At 25.6% G+C, this 22,537-nt stretch overlaps 1 protein-coding gene across 1 annotated transcript in view; it reads right to left on the bottom strand.

The window, feature by feature from the left end:
• LOC117178420 (coiled-coil domain-containing protein 186-like) overlaps positions 1–22,537 on the bottom strand; it is a 250,099-nt gene that overhangs the window by 13,950 nt on the left and 213,612 nt on the right. The window contains exons 4-8 of the mRNA XM_033369847.1: positions 8,372–8,418; positions 8,204–8,302; positions 7,620–7,786; positions 7,354–7,543; positions 1,527–1,850 (exon numbers count right to left, since the gene is read on the bottom strand). Of these exons, the coding sequence (XP_033225738.1) occupies positions 1,527–1,850; positions 7,354–7,543; positions 7,620–7,786; positions 8,204–8,302; positions 8,372–8,418 (827 nt within the window). The remainder of the gene's footprint in view (positions 1–1,526; positions 1,851–7,353; positions 7,544–7,619; positions 7,787–8,203; positions 8,303–8,371; positions 8,419–22,537) is intronic.

Here is a 22,537-nt window from a genome sequence, read left to right as displayed (position 1 = left end):
ATGTTTTTTCAACCATAATTGTGAATATTTGAAAAAAAATTCATTTTGAGAATATATTTAAACTTTTACCCAAGAGTTAAATTTACAACCTAAAAATATGCATTTTCAACAAAAAAAATTAGTTCTTATTTCAACCGTAAGAGATTTTCATTTTAAATCAAAAACTTACAACCAAGCAGTTGATTTTTAGAGAGAAAAAAATTGTATCACAAAAGAAGATTTTTCAATAAAACACATCAATTTTCAACCAAATTGCTGAATTTTATACAAAAAAGATTATATTTTTAACCAAAAATGCAATCATTAAATTTTTAGTTGAAAAATAAATTGAAAACAATAAAAAATTATGAACAAAATAGTTGAATTTCATAGCATACAATTATATTTCTAACAGGCAATAATATTTTTACAAAGTTATTAAACTTTCGACAAAATAATGTACAACCAAGAAGATTAATTTGTTTACTAAAAAGGTCGAATTTTCAACCAAATACACACATTTCTTATCAAATGGTTGACCTTTTAATCAAGAAGATTAATTTGTATAACAAAAAATTAATTTTCAATGTAATAAAAGAAGAATTTACTATAAAGCCACTGAATTTGTATACCAAATTTTTGAAATTTAAAGTCGAAGGAGCGAATTTTCTACGAGAAACATTTAAATATTCAGCCCGAACGTATGGATTTTAACAAAAGAAGAACCAAACAATTTTTACATAAAAGAGCTCGTATTTCAACCTAGAAAGATGAATTTACAAAAAAATGTAATATTTGAATACTTGATTTCAATAAAAAAAGAAGTTTTTTTTAGCAAAACACATCAATTTTTAGGCACATGCTTAAATTTTCATCAAAGCGAATTGATTTTCGATACAAAAAAGTAGAATTTTTAACAGAATACATGGATTTTTAAGCAAATAGTTGAATATACAACTAAAAGGTTGAATTTAAAAAAGATACGAATTTTAAATCAAACAATTGGAATTTTAACCAAAAAAGATCAATTCTTAACCTGAAGTTAAACATTAACTTCCTAATCGAAAATAATAAGCTTTCAGTTTAAAGACTGAAGAATATTAGTTCAAATAAATATTAAATTTTATTTTCAAAACTTTAGAAATATTAAGTTAGAAAACTGAAAAATTTTAAACATCGTACATAGAAAATGGTTTTGATCACGGACATCCCCCCCCCCCCTCCGACCCATGTAAGACAAGATAGAATAATTGTTTCCCTCACTCCCACATTCAGAGAAATTAATTTAAATTATGCACGGTCATTTACAGGAAAAATATAAATATAAAAAATCCATAGCGTAATTTTTGGATGATCTCTTATTATTTTTCTTCATTTATTTATTATTATTCTGTAAATAGATGATTACCATAGTTCATAATGATGCTAATGTTACTAAGCACTATTAATATTATCAGCATGATAACAAATAATGCTGTTATAATTATCAATAAAGGAACATAAATTTTGACTTGAATTTACTTGTTTCGAAGTTCTGAAATGATAACAAAATCCTCCTCAGATTTTTTCTTTAAATTCGTCAATTCTCTGTTTTTATGCAAATCATTAAGACGTGCATTATTATGTCGTTCTTGTTGATCTTTAGTCATTTTATTTTCCATCCATTCTTTCGTATCCTCGAATTTTTTACGAAGAGTCATGTTTTCATTAATCAGATTGTTCAAATTCATGTCTGTAATTGCAAGTTCTTTCTTCAATCTCGAAAAACACTTTTTCAAAGTTTCATATTCGAAATTTTTTTCATCGAATTCTTTTCGAGTTTTAGAAAATTCTTGCTTTACTCTGCTGAGTTTTAAAACTGTATTTCTTAGCTGAAAGTTATTTAATAATTTGTTAAAAGAGTAAAAGAAGCTGCTGGAAAATTAGACTGTTAATTTTAAGGAAAAGTAGCAAGGGGTCGTCGCACAGTGGGGAAAAATATCTCATCATGATACGATAAACAAACAAAAAAATTGATTAACAAATTATTTGTTGACAATGTGTTTTTTATAATTTTCCATAATTTAACGTTTTTTTAAGTTATATGGCAAGAAATCTAAATGGAAACAATATTTGAATGAAAAAAATTTCTCTTAAGACTATTCTTGTTAATATTATAAACAAATTTAATAAATAAATACATTATTCAGGCATTTGCCGTCAGAAAAATTCGTTTTTTTCGATGTACATTTTTTTTAAATTAGAGACCTCATGATAATTGAAGAAAATTCATAATTTTTTATGAATTTTATTATTTTATCAAACAAATTTAATAAACAAATGCATTATTCGAGTACTTATTGACAGAAAAAATAATTTATTTTAATGCCAGACCTTTTAATTCGGAACTTTATGATAATTTTAGCAACATGCACTACTATTTGATCAATTATATTTTTTTCAAACAAATTAGATAAACAAATGCATTATTCGGGCATATGTTGACGAAAAATGCGTTTTTTCAATATCAGTTCTTTTAATTGAGAACTTCATGTTAATTTTAGCATAATTCATAATTAGTGAATAAATTTTATGATTTTTTTTACAAATTCAATAAACAATTGCATTATTTAGGCATTTGTCGACGAAAATACTTGTTTTTTCTTTCAATGTCAGTCTTTTTAATTGAAAACTTTACAATAATTTCAGTAACATTCATAATTAGTTGATTAAACTGATGTTTTTGTTAAGTAAATTTAATTAAAAAATTCATTATTCAGGCATTTGTCGACGTAAAAACTCGTTTTTTTAAGTCAGTCCTTTTAATTTCAGAAGAAAAGTTTTTTTCATTCAGTATTTACAGTTGGCCAACACAAGAGGGTTTGAATACAAGGAATGAAGGAATGATCGTAAAGTTTCCAATTAAAAGGACTCACATTGAAAAAAACGAGTGTTTCCGTCGACAAATTCCCGAATAATTAATTTGTTTATTAAATTTGTTAAAAAATCATAAAATTTAACAACATATTATGAATTTTTCTGAAATTATCATGAGGTTCCTAAGTTGGAAAAATTGACATAGAAAAAAACGAATTTTTCTAACGGCAAATGCCTGAATATGCATTTGTTTATAATATTAACAAGAATAGTCTTAAGAGAAATTTTTTCATTAAAATTTTGTTTTTATTCAAATTTCTTGCAATACAAATTAAAAAAACGTTAAATTTTTGAAAATTATAGAAATCGCATTTTCAACAAATAATTTATTTATACAAATTTTTGTTGTTTAATGTATCATGATGGAATATCTTTACATAATGTAAATCGATGAAATGTCAGTGATTGCAACAATTTTCCTTTTATTGACAATTATCGACACATTTCTTTGGAATTTTATCAGCTTTTTAAAAAAAGAATATCTAAATCGGTCCACAAATTCAGCCGAAATCGTATTTTGAACCAATCTGTATTGAATTTTTATAGAGATTTCCAACATTTCATTGACATTTTCGGGAGTTCCGAGATTTCCGACTCGGTTAAACTCGGCAGCCTTTGGATTCATTCGGCTGTTCGTTCCATGCATAGGAGCGTATTTCGGAATGCTCTACACCACCTCAGCTCTGTCCACGCTTAGCCAAAGATTTCAAAGATTTCCCACGAATACTAGATTTCTAAGAGATTTCCAAGAATTCCTCCAAGAATTGTCTTAAGATTCCCCGTGCAGCAATCTAGTGAGCAGCCCCAGGTGGGTCGCCTGTACAGTACGTTACTAATTTCAGGCTACCTTTGACCCCCCACCCCCCAAGATAATCGTAGTTGTACCCCCCCCCCATGTAACGCAGTACCAAATTCCGGGAAAAAATAGGAAAGAGGGTTTTTTTTCACCAAAAAAGATAATAATGGAGGAATAAGTTACTTTATATGAAATTAATGTAAATAATATATTGGATGAAATATGACAGATTTAAAACTCCTTAGATTTCAAGTCAAAATATATATTGAATTTTCAATAATCAAGATTAATTTTTTCAACAAGAAGACGAATTTTCAAGAAAATACATGCATTTTCTACCAAATAGTTCAATTTTCAACTTATAACGGTTAAATTTCGAATAAAAAATTCAATAGTCTGATTTTCAAATAAAAAATTAATTTTAAATGAAAAAAGATGGTTTTTAAACTGGAAGATTAATTCCCTAATAATGGAACAGTTACATTTTCAGTTAAGGAGCTGAATCTTGAAAAAATATGAATTTTTAACAATCTTGATCAATTTTCAACCAAGAATTGAATTTTTACCTAAAAAAGAGTAGTCTTTAACCAAATAATTCATTTTTCAGTTAACAAGAATGTTCACAAAAATATATTAATTTTCAACAAAATTGTTGAATTTTCAAGTAAAAAAGATGAATTGTCAACAAACCGGTATAATTTACAACCCGAAAATATAATTCTGTGACAAAAAATTAATTTTTTACAAAGAAAGTTAAATTTTCCTAATATCAGAAGAATTTAAATTAAAAAAAGATTAATTGATTTTCAACCAAATAAGACAAATTTTTAACCAAATACATGAATTTTTAACTGGAGAAGATCGAGTTTTCCCAAAAATATGAACTTTTAACCAGAAATCGAAAAGTCTTAAGAAAGGGAATTTTTTACAAACTAGTTGAACTTTCTACTAGGTAGTGTAATTTTTAAGTAAAAAAGAATAACCAAAAGGATGAATTATTTACAAAACAGTAGAATTTTCAAACCAAAAATATGATCTTTTAAGCCAAGTAGTAGAATTTTCAACTAAAAAGATTTTTTTACCAAAAAAACGGAATAGTCAACATTTTCTCATAAAAAAATTCATCAAAGAGTAGCGAACTTTTAACCTGTTCAATTAAACAAATAAATATCAAATTGAATAAATAAATAATTTTTAAGCCACCAGTTTAAGTTTCTAACAAATTCTTGAATTCTCAAGTCACACAGACGAATTTTCTACGAAAAAAAAAATAATTTTCTACTAAAATGATGCATCAGTTACAGTATTTTTTTTAGAAATTAATTCAACTTTGAACCGAGTAGTTATTTTTAAACCAAAAATACGAATTTTCAACAGAATAGTTGAATCCTCAACCAACAAAAAATGGAATAGCTAATTGTCAGTTTAAAAAATTAGTTTATAATAATTAAAAAATGATCGTTTATTAATAAAAATATGTGTACTTATCCCGCCAAAAAGAGTTGATTTTAAAAATAAAATGATAAATCTTTAACAAACAAAAAATTTGATTTTCAACAAATGAGTTCAGCCCAAAAGATGATTTTTTTAGTTGTTAAACAAGAAGACTGATTTTATAAGAATGGAATAGTTAATTTTTCAATGAAAGAGATGAGTTTTTAACAAAAAAATAATTTTTCAATAAACTAATAATAAATATACATATTTTTCCAAGCTTCTGGAGAAAATCTTAAAAGATTTTTGAAGAATTCAGATATATCAAATCAAAATATTAATCAAAAATTTTCCAAATAATAGTTGAATGTGCAATCGAAGAGATTTTCATTTAAAATAAAAAACATTTTAAATGACCAGAAAAGACAAATTTTCAATAAAATAGTTGAATCATCAAATGTACAGAAATAATTTTCAAGCAGTTGCATTGTTAATTGAAAAAAGATTAAATATTTTCAAAACGAGACGAATTTTTACCAACAAGATTGATTTTACACTAAAATATACGAATTTTTAACGAAAAATGTAATAATTGATATTACAATAAAAAAAAAAGATTTTAAGTTTAAATACAGTTGAATTTATCCAAAAATCACATTTTCAACAAGAGGTAAATCCACACCTAAAAAACAAATATTCAATCAAAAACGTAAATTTTCTTATATAAAGTCGAATTTTCAATAAAATAGTTATATTTTCAAACAGAAAGATATATTTTTAACCACAAAGATTAATTTTTCACAAAAAATATGAATTCACAACAAAATACATACATTTCTAACCAAATATTTGAATATGAAACCAAGAAGTTTAATTTTATACCAAAAAAGACGAATTTTCAACAGACAACATAACTCTTTAATCGACTAGTTTAATTTTTTAACTGGAAAGATCGATTCTTAACCAAAAATTGAATCGTTTAATTATATATAAAGAAATAGTTCATAATAAAAAAGACGAAACTTTTTTTTAATTATATTTTTTAATTAATTTTTTTAGTAACTAACTCTGATGATAATACAGATTCCTTTCAAAAACCAAACTTTTACAAATCGGTTAAATTTTCTTTTAATAATATTCGAGGAATTTTCAACAAATTATTCTAATTTTCATTAAAAAAAGATGAATTTGTAACCTAATTCAATTTTCAACTAGAAGTATGAACTCTTCAGAAAGAAGATTATTGTTCTATCAAAAAACACTAATTTTTAACAAAACACATTATTTTTTAACAAAATTGTTGACTTTTAAAGCCAAAGGGGTGAATCATCTACAAAACGGTTAAATTTTCAACCAGAAAATATGCATTTTTTCCAACAAGAAAGTTAATTTTATATTAAAAAATTTAAATTTTCGTAAAAATCATTCAAATTTTAACCAAAAATTTCATTTTTAACCGAATAGCTTAAGTTACTAACAAATTTTTGAATCTTTAAACTAACCAGATTAGTTTAAACCCAAATAGTTACATTTTGAGTCCAAAAGCATGAATTTTTAACCAAGAAGATTAAGCTTCGATCAGAAAAGACGAATTTTTAATAAAAAACATGCATTTTCAATTAGAAAATATCAATTTTCAAATAAACAAAAATCAAGTTGAATAAAAAATATTAATTATAATCCAAACATAAAAAAGTCACATTGTTATTTAAAAAATATATTCTTAACAAATGAAAGAGGATTTTCAACAAAATAGTTACATTTTCAACCAGAGATGAATTTTCAACTAAAATGATGAATCTTGAAGAAAATGAGTGTTCATGAAAACATTTCAACCCAAAAAATGTTTTTTTAAAGCAGAAGATTAATTTTCGAAAAGTGGAATAGTTAATTTATTAATGAAGGAAATGCATTTACAGCCCAAAAATAATATTTTTTAACAAACATGTAATGAAGTAGCTTAATTTCTGACTAAAAATAAAGTCTGTAAAAAAATAGTTGCATTGTCAAAAAAAAAATTGAATTTTCAAAAAAATACTAGAATTTCTAATCAAATGTGATCAATTTCGACAAAAAAACTTTTAAAAAATTATTATCAGAAAACGTACTGAAAATGATAGCTAAGTTGATTAATGTTCAAACGTAGTTTTAAGCATCCTTTAGCCCTTTTATCTCTTTTACCCCTCAAATTGGTGTCTTTATGGACGATCCCTAAGAAGAAAACTTACTTTTTTGTGCAACTTTTTCGAAAATTTTCCATAAAATTTCATGCGATTTGGACACCTCTTTGTGCTTTTCTTTTTATCGCTCAGGGCTTGTGGTCCAAATTTTTCGAGAATGGAAGCACATATCTCAATAATCTTTCCTTGAAGTAATTCATTTTTCTTATTGGCTTCTTCTTTTATTCGTTCCACATTCCTTAAATTTTTATTTGATTTTAATTCTTTGATGAGATATTTTAATAAATATAAATTTTTTATAATTTATTTGAAACCTTTCGTATTTTTCTTTTTCGTCGTACTTTTCTTTCAAGGCTTCTTCAACTTCAGCCTTGGTTTTCCCTAGTTCTTCCTCAAGTTCGTAAATTATCATTTCGTATTTCAATTTTACAGAAACATTTTCTTGAAGATCATCTGAGATATCAAATTTAATATCTTTAGGCTAAAAGTATATAAAATATTAATTATTGCTAAGAGATAGGGGTAATCTCCCTAGAATGGATAAACATTAATTAAAAATACTAATATACGTAAAATAAATTAATTTAATTAATAGACAAAAATTAATAGTCAATACGAGTTCATAAATTAAAGTTAACAATCATTATTTTTCTTTTATTTTTGCTCTAAGTTAATGATTATCCACTGTAGGTTGCATTATCGATTCTAGGAAGGTTTCCCTTATACAAAAAATAGAGTACTAAATCGTACCTTTTAATTATTATTCTTTTTTTAGTTTTTTATAAAATGACCAAAAATGTACTATCAATTATTCAAACAAACCACCAAAATATTAAATTTTGTATTTAAGTGTTCTAAAAAGAAAATTTTAAACGAGAAAAATATTGCATAAATGTACCTTCGTTTCTTTTTTGAGTGCCTCTTCAATTAGCCACTGTGGTGCTGGATCCTCATAATCAGCATTCCAAGACGTACAAAATGTATCTGGTTTGGAAACCTGAAAGGAATATTAAAAATTCTTTAATTTTCCCAATGTCCTTCTATTTTGGTTAATATTTAAACTTACTGTTGAAGTTTGTGCATCAGTGCTTACTTTTTCTTCTTTTTTCTTACCTGAAAAATAGTTTTTAGAGTACAAAAAAAATAGTAAAGCTTTCTGTAGTTTTATATTTTATAATCATGCTTTGTACTAAATATTTTAAGTCAAGACAACAAAATATTCCTTAACTGCTAAAATAAAAAAATTATTGATTTCCAATATTTAATATAAAACATTTAATACAAATTCAGTCAGAATTCCGTATTTAAAATATTTTTTAAAATAAATTAATAAATATTGAAGTTGATTATCATTTGAGCCTGTCGGGCTAGTACCAATCGTCGGTAAAGTTATTTGACATTGCAGGAATTATTGTCAGATTCGAGGAAAAGTTTCTCCATCCTCTACTGCCCTCTTCAGTTACTTTTGAGAAATTCCGAAAAGGAGATTTGCAGTATTCAAATTTCTTTTTCGAGTTGACTGAGAATCGAAATTTTCCCAATGAAAACGAAGTCTCCTACATTTTTTAAAAACCCGTAACTTATTTATAGTTAATCAAACAACAAACATAGTATTTCTCTAAATAATAGGTGTGTCACTGAAATCTCGAAAGCATTTTCCTTGCTTGACAATTAATTACTTTAACGAAAAATTTATTTATAAAATGTCACATTTTAGATAAGATTTTTTTCTAGTGGTTGAAAAATCTTTCTTAATAGAAAAGACAGCTCTTTTGTTGAAAATTCTTATTATTTGGTTTATTTTAACAGCTTTTTCTGGAAAATTTATATTTTTTTTGGAGGAAAGTTATACTTTTTGTTGAGAATTCGTTCTTGTATGAAAGATTTATTATTTTTGTTGAAAATTTCCAAATCTGTTAAAAATTCCCTTTTTCTGGCTTGAAAATTAATACCTTTTACTGAAAATGTAATTGGAAAATGTTACATTCATAAATCTTAATTAACTGAAATTAAATTCTTAATTATATGTGTGAATTCTCAACAAAAAGTATAATTGATATTTCTACCGAAGCATATTTTAATTGTTGATAAAAAGCTGCTAAATTAAACCAAAAATGTTGAGATTTCGAGTCATAAAGAATAATATTGGAAAAAAAGTTGAATATACAATACGAAATTATACATTTTTTACCAAGGTAATTTAATTTTTGTCTGAAAAAGACGAGTTTTCATTAAAATAGGTTAATTTTGAACAAGTAATGTGGAATCGCTTCATTTTTAGTAAAAAAAAATTTCAACAAGAAAAAAAACGAATTTTCAACAAAATAGTTATAATTCTTTGCCAAAAAATAAACCTTTAACTAAAATGATACATCTTTAATTTCAAAAATAAGTGTTCAACCTAATAGTTGAAATTTTAACCCAGGAGATGAATTTTCTATCAAAAAAGTCCCATTTTTAACAAGATTGAATAATTTTTTATTAAAAAAGATAAATTAAAAAAAATACAATAGTTTAATTAATATTTTTATTTTAGTTCAATTGAAAAACTGACTTGAAATCAAAGAAATGTCATTTTAACCAAAAAGATTAATTTTCTACCAAAAAAGAATAATTTTGAATAAAATACATTCATTTACAACAAACTGTTCTAATTTTTAATATAATTTTCAACCTAATAGTAGAATTTTCACCAAAAAAGGAAATTTACAAACCAAAAAAAAGACAAAGTTTCAACAAAATAGATGAATTTTTAGCTGAAAACAGAATAGCTCAGTTTCAAACCAAATACATGAATTTCCAAACAAAAAGATTAAATGCATATAAAAAATAATTTCGAGAATAAATTTAGTATAATTACTAGTCAAAAATTTAATTTTCAATATTCAAGCTAATTTTGAACCAAAGAAATGATTTTTTAACCAAAAATATTAATTTTTACTAAGAAAGAATAATTTTGAGAAAACCACATGGATTTTAAGCTAAATATTAAAAATTTTTAATGAATTTTCAACCAGAAAAGGGAAATAGATAAGTTTTCTAATTTTCATTAAAACGTATTTCAAAAACAAGCCATCCTTTCTGATTAATAATATACAATTCTCTAGAGTTTAGGAGATGGTTAAATAATTTAAAAAAAGAGATTCAAACAAAGGGTTGGTAAATTAAAAAAAAATAAACAATTAAATTTTCAGTTAAAAGAATAATATAAAAAAATTATTAACAAAATGGTTAAATTTTGAACAAAAAAATTGTAAATAAAATATTGTAATTCATTTAAATAATTTGAAGGGATTTCAAAGGATTACAAATATTTTAGGATATTTAAAAATATTCCAAGGAATTTAAAATAGATTTAAATAATATGAGAGGATTCCAAAGAATTTAAAGTAATTTTAAGGTATTTAAAAAAATTACAAAGAATTTTTAATAGATTTTGATAATTTAAAGATATAACCAAGGATCCTAAAGATTTTAAGGCATTTTTTTAACATTTAAGGAATTTTAATGAGATTTAAAAAGTTTCAAAAGATTATAAAATATTTCAAAGGATTACAAATGTTGAAGACCATTTGAAAAATTCCAAGACATTTTCAAGAGATTTAAGTTTCAAGAGATTTCAAATGATTACAAACCATTTTTAATAATATAGGGATTTTTCAAAAATTCCAAGGAAATTGTGATTAAATTAAATAATCTAAAGGGATTTTATAGGATTTTACATATTTTATGGGATTTTAGAAGATGCAAAGTAGTATTTAATATATTTCAATAATTTGAAGGTGTCTCATGGGATTTTAAAGGATTTAGGGTATTTTTTTAACTTCCGAGGAATTTCGAAAAAGCTTAAAAAGTTTCCAGAGATTATGCAAGATTTCAAAGAATTAAAAATTTTAAAGGTTTTTTAAAAATTCCGAAAAATTATTAAGAGCTTTAAAAAGTTTTAAAGGATTTCAAAATATGTCAAAGGATTTTATATATTTAAGGGTATTTGAAAATATTGTACGGGATCTTCAGGAGGTTTTAAAGGTTCCAGGGATTTCAAGGGATTTGAAATATTGTAGAGAATTTTGAAATATTCCAAAAAATTTATTAATGATTTCAAAAATTTGAATGGGATTTAAAGATTTTAGAGTATTTTTAGAAATTGCAATGAACTTTGCCAAAGATTTAAAACGTTTCAAAGGATTTGAGATATTTTAGGACATTGTAAATAATGCAAAATAATTTTTCATTGATTTTAATTATATGAAGGTATCCCAATGGAGTTTACAAATTTTAAGGTATTTATGAAGTTTCTAAGAGATTTCAAAGAGGTTTAAAAAGTTTCAAGGTACTGCAAAAGATTTCGAAGGATTTGAAATTTTTAAGGGTATTTCAAAAAATTCCAAGGACTTGGTAACAGATTTCAATGATATGAAGGGATTCTAAGGGATTTTAAAGATTTTAGAGTATTTGAAAAATATTGAAAGCGTTTTTCAAAAACTTTACAAAGTTTAAAAAAATTGGGAATATTTTAGGGCATTTGAACAGATAAAAAGGAAGTTTTTATAGATTTCTATCATTTTTTTACAAAGATTTTAAAATATTAAAAAAAATTCCAGGGAATTTCTAAGAGATTTTGATAATCTAAGGGCATTAAAAATGTTTAGAAAGGATTTTAGGATATTTTGATAAAGTGCAAGGGATTTTTAAGAGATTTTGAAACTTTAAAAGGGTTTTAAACGATTTTAAATATTGTATGGAATTTTCCAAGATTCAAAAAATTTAAATAGTTTTCAATAATTTAAAGGTATTTAAAAGTATAAGTATGATAAATTAAAAATTTATGAATTATATATTTTTTCTGTTAAATAGAGATTCTATATTAAAATTACTAATAGTCAGAAAAAATGAAAAATAAATCAGGGACCGTGTATAAATTACGTTAAGTATTTTTCTGAAATTTTAAACTGCATACTCCCCTTTGTTAGGGTCCGTAAGATTTGACCCCCCCCCCATTGAATTACATAATTTTTGCTAACTGAATTTTTTTTCGTGAATTCACTCATTGTCGTTTCTTTTTAATTAACAAAGTAGTTCAACTTTGGACCATGTAGTTGAAATTTCAAGTAAAAAAGATAACTTCTCAACTAAAAATGTAACAGTTCATATTCCAAACAAGAAAAGATTTTTATTAAAAATAAAAAACTGTTGAATTAAACCAAGAAATAAAGTCAATAAAGACAATAAAATGCATTCAAAATGAAGAATTTTAAGCAAAAAAAAAATACTATTTTTATACAAAACGGTAGAATTTTCAGTCAAATAATAAAATTTTTAACAAAACCGATGAATTTTCGATCAAGAAGATTTTTTTTTCAGAAAAAGGCGAATTTTCAATAAAGCACATAAATTTGTTACCAATAAGGAGAATTTTCATCCAAGGAGATAAATTTTCTACCAAAAACACGGCTTTTCAACTAAATTACAATAATTTGCATACAAATAACAGAATTTTCAGTTGGAATAGTTCAGTTTTCATTTAAAACAATTTGCATTAGGAAACCAATTTTTTTAACACATATTTGAATTTTCAAGAAAAACAGAAGAAGGAAAGTTAAATTTTCAACCAAACAGTTAAAATATTATCCGAGTCATCAAATGTTCACTTAAAAAAAAATTATTTAAAAGAAATCCAATTTTTATCAAATTAGCTTAAATTTACACCAAGAAGATAACTTTTCTTCTAAAATTATAAATCTTCAATAAAAAATTAATTTTCAAAGAAGCAGTTCAACTTTAGATCAAACAGTTGAATTTTCAGCCCACAAACATTAATTTTCAATAGAAAATGTTATAATGAATATTTCTACCAAAAAATCCTAATTTTAAATTAAAATCAGTTTGACTTTAACCAATAAAGGCAAATTTTTAACAAAATACTCGAATTTTCAACTAAAACAGATTAAATTCGAAGTAAACAGTTGAGTTTTTATCAAAATATTGAATTTTTTTACCAAGAAAGACGAATTTTCAATATAATACATGAATTTACAAAGGAAAAGTTTAATTGCCAAACGAGAGGATTAGTTTCCTACCAATAAAGACAAATGTTCAGCAAAATGCACGCATCGTCAACCAAGTAGTTGAATTTTCGAATAAAAAACATAAATTTTCAAAAAAAAGTGAAACCAAAAATAAGTTACACTACAAAAGATTAAATTTCTACAAACAGGGATACAATTTTAACAAATTCGTTTAACTAAACCAAAAAAAAAATATTTTTATTAGAAAAAATGAATATCTAAATAAAAAAGGCGAATTTCTAAAAAGGATACATTTTTAACTAAAAAAGATTTTTCGGTCAAGAAAGACAATAAATTTTACTAAAAATGTAGAATTTTGAAGACGAAAACACGATGTTTATATAACACAGTTGATTTTTGTGTTAAATAATTGAATTTTCAATCAAAAAGATTAACTTTGTTCTAAAGAAAAATAATATTAAACAATTAAAATCAATTCTTAATCAAATAGTTGAATTGTAAAACTGAATAAGGTCAACTATTAAACAAAAATGAAACAGTTAAATTTGGAATTAAAAAAATATAAATAAGAAACCCATTTTCTCTGAAACAATTGAATTTTTGTAGAAAAAAATAAATTTTTAACAAAGAAGATCAACTTTCTACTAAAAATCCGAATTCTCAAGAAAACACATACATCTTTAACGAAATAGTTAAATTTATAACCGAGGAGATTTATTTTTTACCAAAAAGACCAATTTTTAACAAATTAAAGCAGTTTTGATTGAAATAGTTAAATTTGGAATCTGCAAAAGTTCGATCATTAACTAAAAATGAATTAGTAAAATTTTTGTCCAAGAAAATTAACTTTCATTTAAAAAAAAAAACGAATTTTCGAAGTACAAGTTTAATTTTCTACTAAACTGTTGAATTTTGAAACTTAAAAGGATCAATTATTAACAAAAAATGAAATAGTAGTTAAATTTCCATAAAAAAATTTTCAATACAAAAAAATTAAGTTTCTATAAAATAGTTCAATTTTCAACACAAACAGACGAATCTCCAACCCCAAAGTTGATTTTTTAACCAGGTAGTTAAACGTTCACTTAAAAAGTTAAATTAAAAAACATTCTTTCGATCAAAGTAGTTCAAATTTCTAACGAAGATATGCCTTTTCCACTAAAATATACCAAATTATATAATATATATAATTTTCAACTTAAAAAAATAATTTTCAACAAAAAATGTAATAATTAATATTTTAACCAAAAACATGTTTTAAATTAGGAACAGTTGAATTTAACAACTAACATTGAACTAAAACAGAATAAATTTTAGACATACAGTTGCATTTTGGTAACAAAAACTGAATTTCTAACAAGAAAAACAAATGTCCAACATAAGATATAAATTTTCAAACAAGGGTATTAGTTTTCTGACATTAAAAACGATCTTTTAGAAAAAAAACATGCATTTTCAACCAGATAATTTAATTTTTAACAACAAAAGTTAATTTTCGACCGTCACAGTTTTATTTTTAACCACACAGTTGAATTGTAAACTAAAAGATATGAAATTTCTACAAAAGGAAATGAACTTTCAACAAAATAGTTGAATGTTCAATAAAAAAAATGTCCGGGTGAACACAAATTTGCAACTAAAAGGATTACTTTTAAACTAAATTGTTGAATTTTTAACAAAAAAGTTAAATCCTGAACCAACCAATAACAATTTTAATAAAAAAAGATGATTTTTTAACTTGACCCTGAATAGTAGATTGTTTAACCGAAAAAAAACTTTCCATTTGAAATTTAAATTCAGTTCGAATTTAAGTGGAAAAGTCAGAAAAAGGGAACATACTATCAACTTTCAATAAAAGATATTTTTACTGGTTATAGACTAAAGAATAATAGTTTAAATAAATATTGATATTCATTTTTTAAATTTTTATTATATTAGGCTTAAAAAATGAAAATTTTCCTTAGAAAATAATAGCTGACAAAGAGTATTTTAAAAAGATGATTTATTATTATAACTTGTAATGTAGAAGAGGGTTACCCTGATATAATGTTTCTGTTTCTAATTTATTTGCCATTTATTTATATTAATTTTCTGCAATTGTTTTTTCCAGATGATTATCGTTTTAGTTCAGAATTTTATTGTTTTTTTTTTGCAAATTCAACAATTTTATTAAGAAGTCATCTTTTGTGTAAGAAATATCCACTTTTACATTATTCATTAAAAATTAATTTCTTTGGTAGAAAATTAATTTTCTTAATTGAAAATTCAGCTACTTGATGAAAGTTAAACCGCTTTGTTAAAAATTAATTTTTTTTCCTTCACGGTTCAAATCTTTGGTTGAAAATTTAACTTATTAGTGGAAAATTCGCCTGTTTTAATCTTACTTTAATTTCCACCTGAAAATATTATTTTTCCAATTTTTGTTGAAAATTGATCTGTTTTAGTTATAACTTTGTCTTTATTAGTAGAAAACTAATTTTTTGGATAAAAATTCCTTCCTTTTTGGTTAAAACTGCAACTATTTGGTTAAAGATTAACTGTTTTGTAAAAGTTCATTAAATTGAATACCAATTTTTTTTCTTGACTAAAAATATTTACTTGTTGAAAATTTGTCTTTTTAAATACAAAATCGAACGTCTTGGTTAAAAGTTCAACTACTTTGTTAAAAGCTTTTTTTGGCTGAAGATTCATTAATGGTATTAAAAATTCTTCTCTTTGGTTCGAAATTAAATTATTTTGTTGAAAGTTTGTCTCTTAGGTTAAAAATTAATTAAAGGTTGAAAATTCAACTGATTTGTAGAAAATTCGTTGTGCGGGTTGAAACTTTGTGTTTCTTGGTCCAAATTTTAGCTCCTTTATTAAAAATTTATTTTCTATATTGCAGATTCATCATATTAGTTGAAAATTTATCATTGCTTGAAAATTCAACTATTTGTTTAAAGTGTTTATTCATTGAAAAATAATATTTTTTAGTTAAAAATACAACTTCTTCGTTAAAAAATCGTCATTTTGTTGAAACGTTAATTACTTTTTTTAATGGATAAACTCAATACTATAAAATCGGTTTTTGGGGGCGTATGAGAAATTTCACATTTGACACATTTTTACAAAGGTACCTAAAAATTAATGTTTGCCCTAAACAACTTAAAAAAGTCCTGAGATTTCTTACATCCTTAATATTACCTATTTCTGAGATCATAAAAGTAGTTCGAATGATTACCAAAATTATTTTATGGTTATTTATATACACAATTTTAGGAATATAATTTTTTTGTTTTATGGTAAGCCAATACCTTATAATTTTCTATCTTTCCTTGCAACTAAGCAATTTTAGGAAAAAAATGCTTTTTGTTAAAAAATTTAAGTTTCTAGTTACAAATTCAACTTTTTGTTTCAGAAATCTTGAATTTTGTGAAAAATTCATCTTTTTTTACTAGTACATTAATTTTTTTTGTTTAAATATTCATAGTTTTTAGTTAAAAATTAACAATTTGGTTGAGAATTCTTGAATTTGGTTAAAACTGTTTTTTGTGGGTTTAAAATTAATGTTGTTGTTTAAAAATCCATATTTTTTAGTTGAAAATTCGACTTTTTGGTTGAGAATTCTTGAATTTTGTTAAAAAATTGTTTCTTTCTTAGCTAAAATATTAATCTTTTCGTTAACAAATTAAAAAAGTAGGTTTTAAAGTTAAACTACTTTAATAAAAATTAAAAAAAAAAACTTTCTTTTTAAAAATTCAAGTGTTTGGTTGAGAGTTCTTGAATTTTATTAAATAATTCATCATTTTTAGTTTAAAATTCAACTTTTCGGTTGAGAACCCATTGAATTTTGTTAAAAAAATTTTTTTCGGTAGAAAATTAATCTTTTTTTTGTAAATTTAAGTGTTTGGTTAAAAACTCAACTACCTTCTTGAAAATAAAAAATAAATTTTATTTTCTTTCTTGAAAATTCATATTTTTGCTCGAGATGTCTTGAATTTTATTGAAAATTCTACCTTTTGTTCGAAAATTCTTGAATTTTGTCAGAAATTAGATTTTTTGGGTTAAAAATTAATCTTTTTGTTTAAAAAATCATCTTACTGTTTAAAAATTTAACAACTAGATTTTAAAGTTAAACTACTAACTTAAAAATGCATTTTTGGTTTGACGATTAAAAAAATCGGTATAAACCTAAAATCGGGTTTTATCTAAACGCTACGTTACTGTCGGCAGTTGGGGGGGGGGGGGTCATAAACAAATAAACGGTTGTCAAAGGGTGCAATAAAAATGGCTGAAGATTGGCTGTCTCTCTTGTTGATAAGTTTCTCTCTGAAAGGTCAAAAATTATACCAACCGAATAATACCGATTTTCGGTTATGAGTTTGTGTTTGTATATGCCAGGGGAGACTAGAGTGAATTTCCGATTTTATTGTTGTAAATGTGCTCCGCCAATCCTATCCACAGAAAAAACTATGATTTCAAGAACGTTTCGATTCAAAGTAAAAGTTTCCATCCTTTAGAACTTAGGCGCTAAAGGAACTCTTTTTGTGGGTTCCTTTTTAATTCTTTAATGTTTGATAGATCGCCATTGGCGGTTTCCGACGTTTCCAACTGCGCTTGTCCCGAAAAGCGCGGGCCCATTTAAAATCAATAAATACTATGAATAATACTAAAAATAATTATTAACAAACTTTTTTTACTCTTTTTAAAACAAATTAAATTGAACGATAGAAGCACCTAACTTCTTAACAAAAATTAATACTATGTAATATTTCAGGTGTTAAATAGCCCCGCGCTTTTTGGTACATGCGCATTGGCAACGTCAGATTTTCAATAGAACCTTAAAAACTGTCACATTTCGTGTGCACTATCTTCCTTTCTAGAATGTCTAATGTGAATAACACAGGCCGACAAAATTTCACAAAAGTCAAAAGCCAGAAAGCAGACCTAACATTTCCGAAGGATTTTGATGCGCTGAATTCCAATCCGAGCTCAACATTGCTCCTGTACGTGAGGTTTTCAAGATATCCTAACCTAAATGTGCAAAAAGCGCGTTTTTTAGCTGTTTTTGAGGTTATGTAACCGAACAAGAAAAATGTCTACCACAAAAGCTAATGTGGAATTTGAAAGTACTAATCTTCCCATTCAAACCTACTTGGATTTATTAGCATATCTTTATTTTTCACCAAAATATTGTAATTTGAAATTTTTTATTTTAGCGTTTGAACCCATTAACGCTGAGGTGTTCAGATTTATACAACGCATTCTCTATTGCTGACGGTACGATATTTTTTCTTTAAAATATTATCTCAGGGGTTTTCGAGGATGCCCTTTCTATTGCCGATGTCAGTTTTTTGTTATAACCCCTAGAAGATCCAATATGGCCGCCACAATTTAGGGCTCTAAAAAAGAACAAAGGGTGCCACACAAAATACCAACAAAAAAGCGTACAGTCGTTCGGAACTAAACTTTGCACATTGATAAAACAAAAAAGAATGGAACCCGCGTCTTTTCATTTCTACGGAAGCCGTTTTCTAGGGATAGAAACCACCCCTAACAAGCCACAAGCATGCTAACCCACCTGACACTGGAAATATTTTGGTAAAAAATAAAGACATCCTAATAAATTTAAGTAGGTTTGAATGGGGAAGATTAGTACTTTCAAATTTCATATTAGCTTTTGTGGTATACATTTTTTTTGATCGGTTACATAACTTCAAAAACAGCAAAAAACGCGTTGTTTACACTTTTAGGTTAGGATATCTTGAAAACCTGACGTACAGGAGCAATTTTGAGCTCGGATTCGAATTCAGCGCATTAAAATCCTTTGGAAATGTTAGGTCTGGCCTATGGCTTTAAAATTTGTCGGCCTGTGCAATTTTTGTTTCTTTCTTCAATTTTTCCCAGTGCAATATTATTTAATCCGAATTATAAAGTAAAATGTACATCATGAACTAATGAAATCATTGAAGTGAGTTAACAAGAAGTGACAAAAAGGCTTTATTAGAACTATTTAAATCATACATTGGGCTCCCTTAGAAACCATTTATCCTTTTGGGTTCCTTTTCAACAATAAAGCTTCCTTTTTGTTGCAGCTCCTTCGGAACCCAAAATTTCTTCTAAAAGAAACCCCTTTTTTTCTGTGTCGTTTCCCCTCAAGGAAAGAACAATATGGGTCCTTGGGCCTTTATACTCCGGATATGAGGAGCCACCCTTGAGGCAAAAAAAGAAGACATTCGGAAAAAATTACCCGAGAGATCGACCGATCGATTTTCTGAATTATCGGGGCCGCGACGCGGGCCGATCGTATTATATCGGACATTATCGGACCATATGGAATTTGGGTCCAAAAACTAGTCCCGTGCAGGAAATTGCTAACGACTTAAACGTCGGGGCGTTGCCAGGGTCCCTGAGTCCTACGGACTACGTGATGGATGGACCCTGGCACTCTGTAATTTGGAGGCGTTATGTGTGTATCCCTAACACGTAGACCATACCCACGGGTTTGATACACCCTGTGACGTCTTATCGTCCTCTTCATGTCCTGGATAATTCTCAAACTCACCCCTCTAAAAAAAAGTTCTCTTTCTGGCGAAAATGACCCTGTAAAACGAGCAGAGCTTTGTTTCAGGGGAGCTTTATTTTTACCAGCTGTAAATTAAGGTTCTGCTAAACGGAGATACTTAACTGCGCCTCTAAAAAAGGGTTCATGGCCTTTGATGAAAAGGTGTGAATGAACTTTGGAATTCTGGTGTAATTATTGAAATAGTTGCCAGGAAGTTAAAAAAAACATCAATTTAGGATAAAACAGTCTAAATATTTTCCGGTTTTTACATATTGGAAATCCTCCTTTCACAGGGGATCGTCAAACATTAAAAACCTTTAGCTTTCATCCCTTTCTAAATCCCCAATTACCCTAACTTTCACAATGAGCCTCGAAAACTCTTTGCTGTCTGTAGCCGAATTTTTGCAAGAAGCGATAAGATTCGCCTGAAAATTTGGTTAGAGGAATGGAAAACTACAGAAAACGAAAACTTTTGAGCACAGCCGGTTACCGACACAAAGAACTATTCAGAGGGGTGGAGAGAGATTTAAGACCGAGATTTAAGATTTATGGCTTGAAATTTTGTATATCGGATACATAAAATACTTATTCCATCTTAATTTCCTTGACAAATTTGAGCCCCTTAATTATAAGATCTTATTTTAAGTATTTTCTCGAAAATTCTATAAAACAGTACAGAAAATAGAAATAGAAAATATAAAATTTAAATAAAAAATTCCAATCATTAACGAAAGGTTGAATAGTTACATTTTTAGTCAGAAAAATTAATTCTAAAAATAAATAATTTTCAACCAATTAGTTAAAGTTTCAACGAAAGAGATGAACTTTCTACAAAAGGGTTTAACAGTCACCAAAAAGTTTATTTTCTAACCAAGAGGACTAATTTTCTAAAAATGGTGTAGTTAAAATTGGAAGCAAAGAGACAAATCTTTAAAAAAAGTGTAACAATGTAGTTAAAATAAGTAGTTTCTTGTAAAATAGGAGAAAAAGAATGATTCCTTAAAAAGTTTGGTAGAAAACTGCAATATTTAGTCCAAAGATGAACTAGTTTATTAATATTTCATTTTTTGAGTTGAAAAATCATTAATTTCGTTCAAATTTTATTACGTGGGTCGAAAATTTAACTTTTCTGGTTGAAACTTAAACCATTTGTTTGAAAATTTATGTATTTTGTGGAAAATTCGTCTTTTTTAGTAGCAAATTAATCTTCTCAGTAAAAAATTTTAACAGTTTGGTTAACAATTGAAGTATTTTGCTTGAAATTCTATTTTTGTTGTAGAAAATCGTTTTTTTAAGTTAAAAATGCAACTGACTGATTAACCAATTAATTTTTTGAAGTTTAGGATTTAGGTTTGAACGTTGAAAATTCGTTTTGTTTTTTTATAAGAAATTTTATTCTCTTGACTCAAAATTCAATTACATATTTAGTTGAAAATATATGTACGTTCATACAAATTTATATTTGTTTTTATAAATTTAACCTTTTTGATTAAAAATGCAATGTTATGGTTGAAAACTGATCTGTTTTAGTTCAGTATTATTTTGGTTTCTTGAAATTTACTGTAAAAAATTAAGAATGTCAATATTTCTTATTTGTTAATAATTGGTTATTTGTATGTTAAAAATTAATTTTTTTCACTAAAAATTTTTTAATTTGTTTGAAAATTCCACTAAAGATTAACTTATTTACTGAAAATGCATATTTACAGATTAAAAATTTAACTATGTTCTAGAAAAATCATCTTGTTGGATGAAAATTCAGAAAAATTAGTAGAAAATTCAACTTTATGGTAGAAAATTAAAATATTTGGTAGATAATTCGTTTTTTTCTCTGTAAATTAATGTATTGAAATAAAAATTCAACTGCTGCATTTTTCATGAAAAATTGATGTTTTGAGTTTGAAAAACCAACTATTTGGTTGAAAATTTATATAAGTTGTTGAACATGTGTTTTCTTATAAAAAATTAATCTTCTTTTTTGAAAATGCAACTATTTGTTGAAAGTCGATGTATTTTGTTGAGAATTCATCTTTCTGGTAGAAAATGTAACCATTTTCTAGAAAAGTTTTTTTTTGCTGAAAAACAATTTTTTTTCGAATTGGTTGAAAATGTATGTAATTTATTGAAAATATGTCTTTTTATTATAAAATATAACTATTCGGTAAAAAGTTCATGAATTTTATTGAGCATTTATCACATTTAGTAGAAAAAAGTTGATAAATTTTGTTGAGAATTCGTCTTTCTATTTGAAAATTATTCTTCTTGGTTGAAATTTCATTTTTGTTTGTTAAAAATACAAGTACGCAATTAAAACATAACTGTTTTGTAAAAAGCTCGTATTTTTGGTTTAATAATATAACGTTTTCGCTGAAATTTTGGTTTCTTTATTGATTGAAAAATGTTTCTTGGTTGGAAATTCCATTCTTGTTACAAATTAATCTTTTTAAATAAAAAATTCATCTCTTTTAGTCGAAATTTAATTTTTTTTCTCAAAAAGAACTGTTTGGTTGATTAATTCATAAGAAACGGTCAGATTTTACCAAATCCCCCTCCACCGTAAGCCGACTTACGTAATTTTTGGATTTATCCAAAATAAATTCACAAAAAAAAATTTTCAGGAAAAATGACGTATGATAGATATAGGGGTGTGGGGGGGGGG

The sequence above is a fragment of the Belonocnema kinseyi genome, chromosome 8 (genome assembly GCF_010883055.1).
Source record: "Belonocnema kinseyi isolate 2016_QV_RU_SX_M_011 chromosome 8, B_treatae_v1, whole genome shotgun sequence".
Taxonomy (NCBI): domain Eukaryota; kingdom Metazoa; phylum Arthropoda; class Insecta; order Hymenoptera; family Cynipidae; genus Belonocnema; species Belonocnema kinseyi.
Note: the sequence above shows the minus strand (reverse complement) of the source record. Positions and strands in the feature narration are given on the sequence as shown.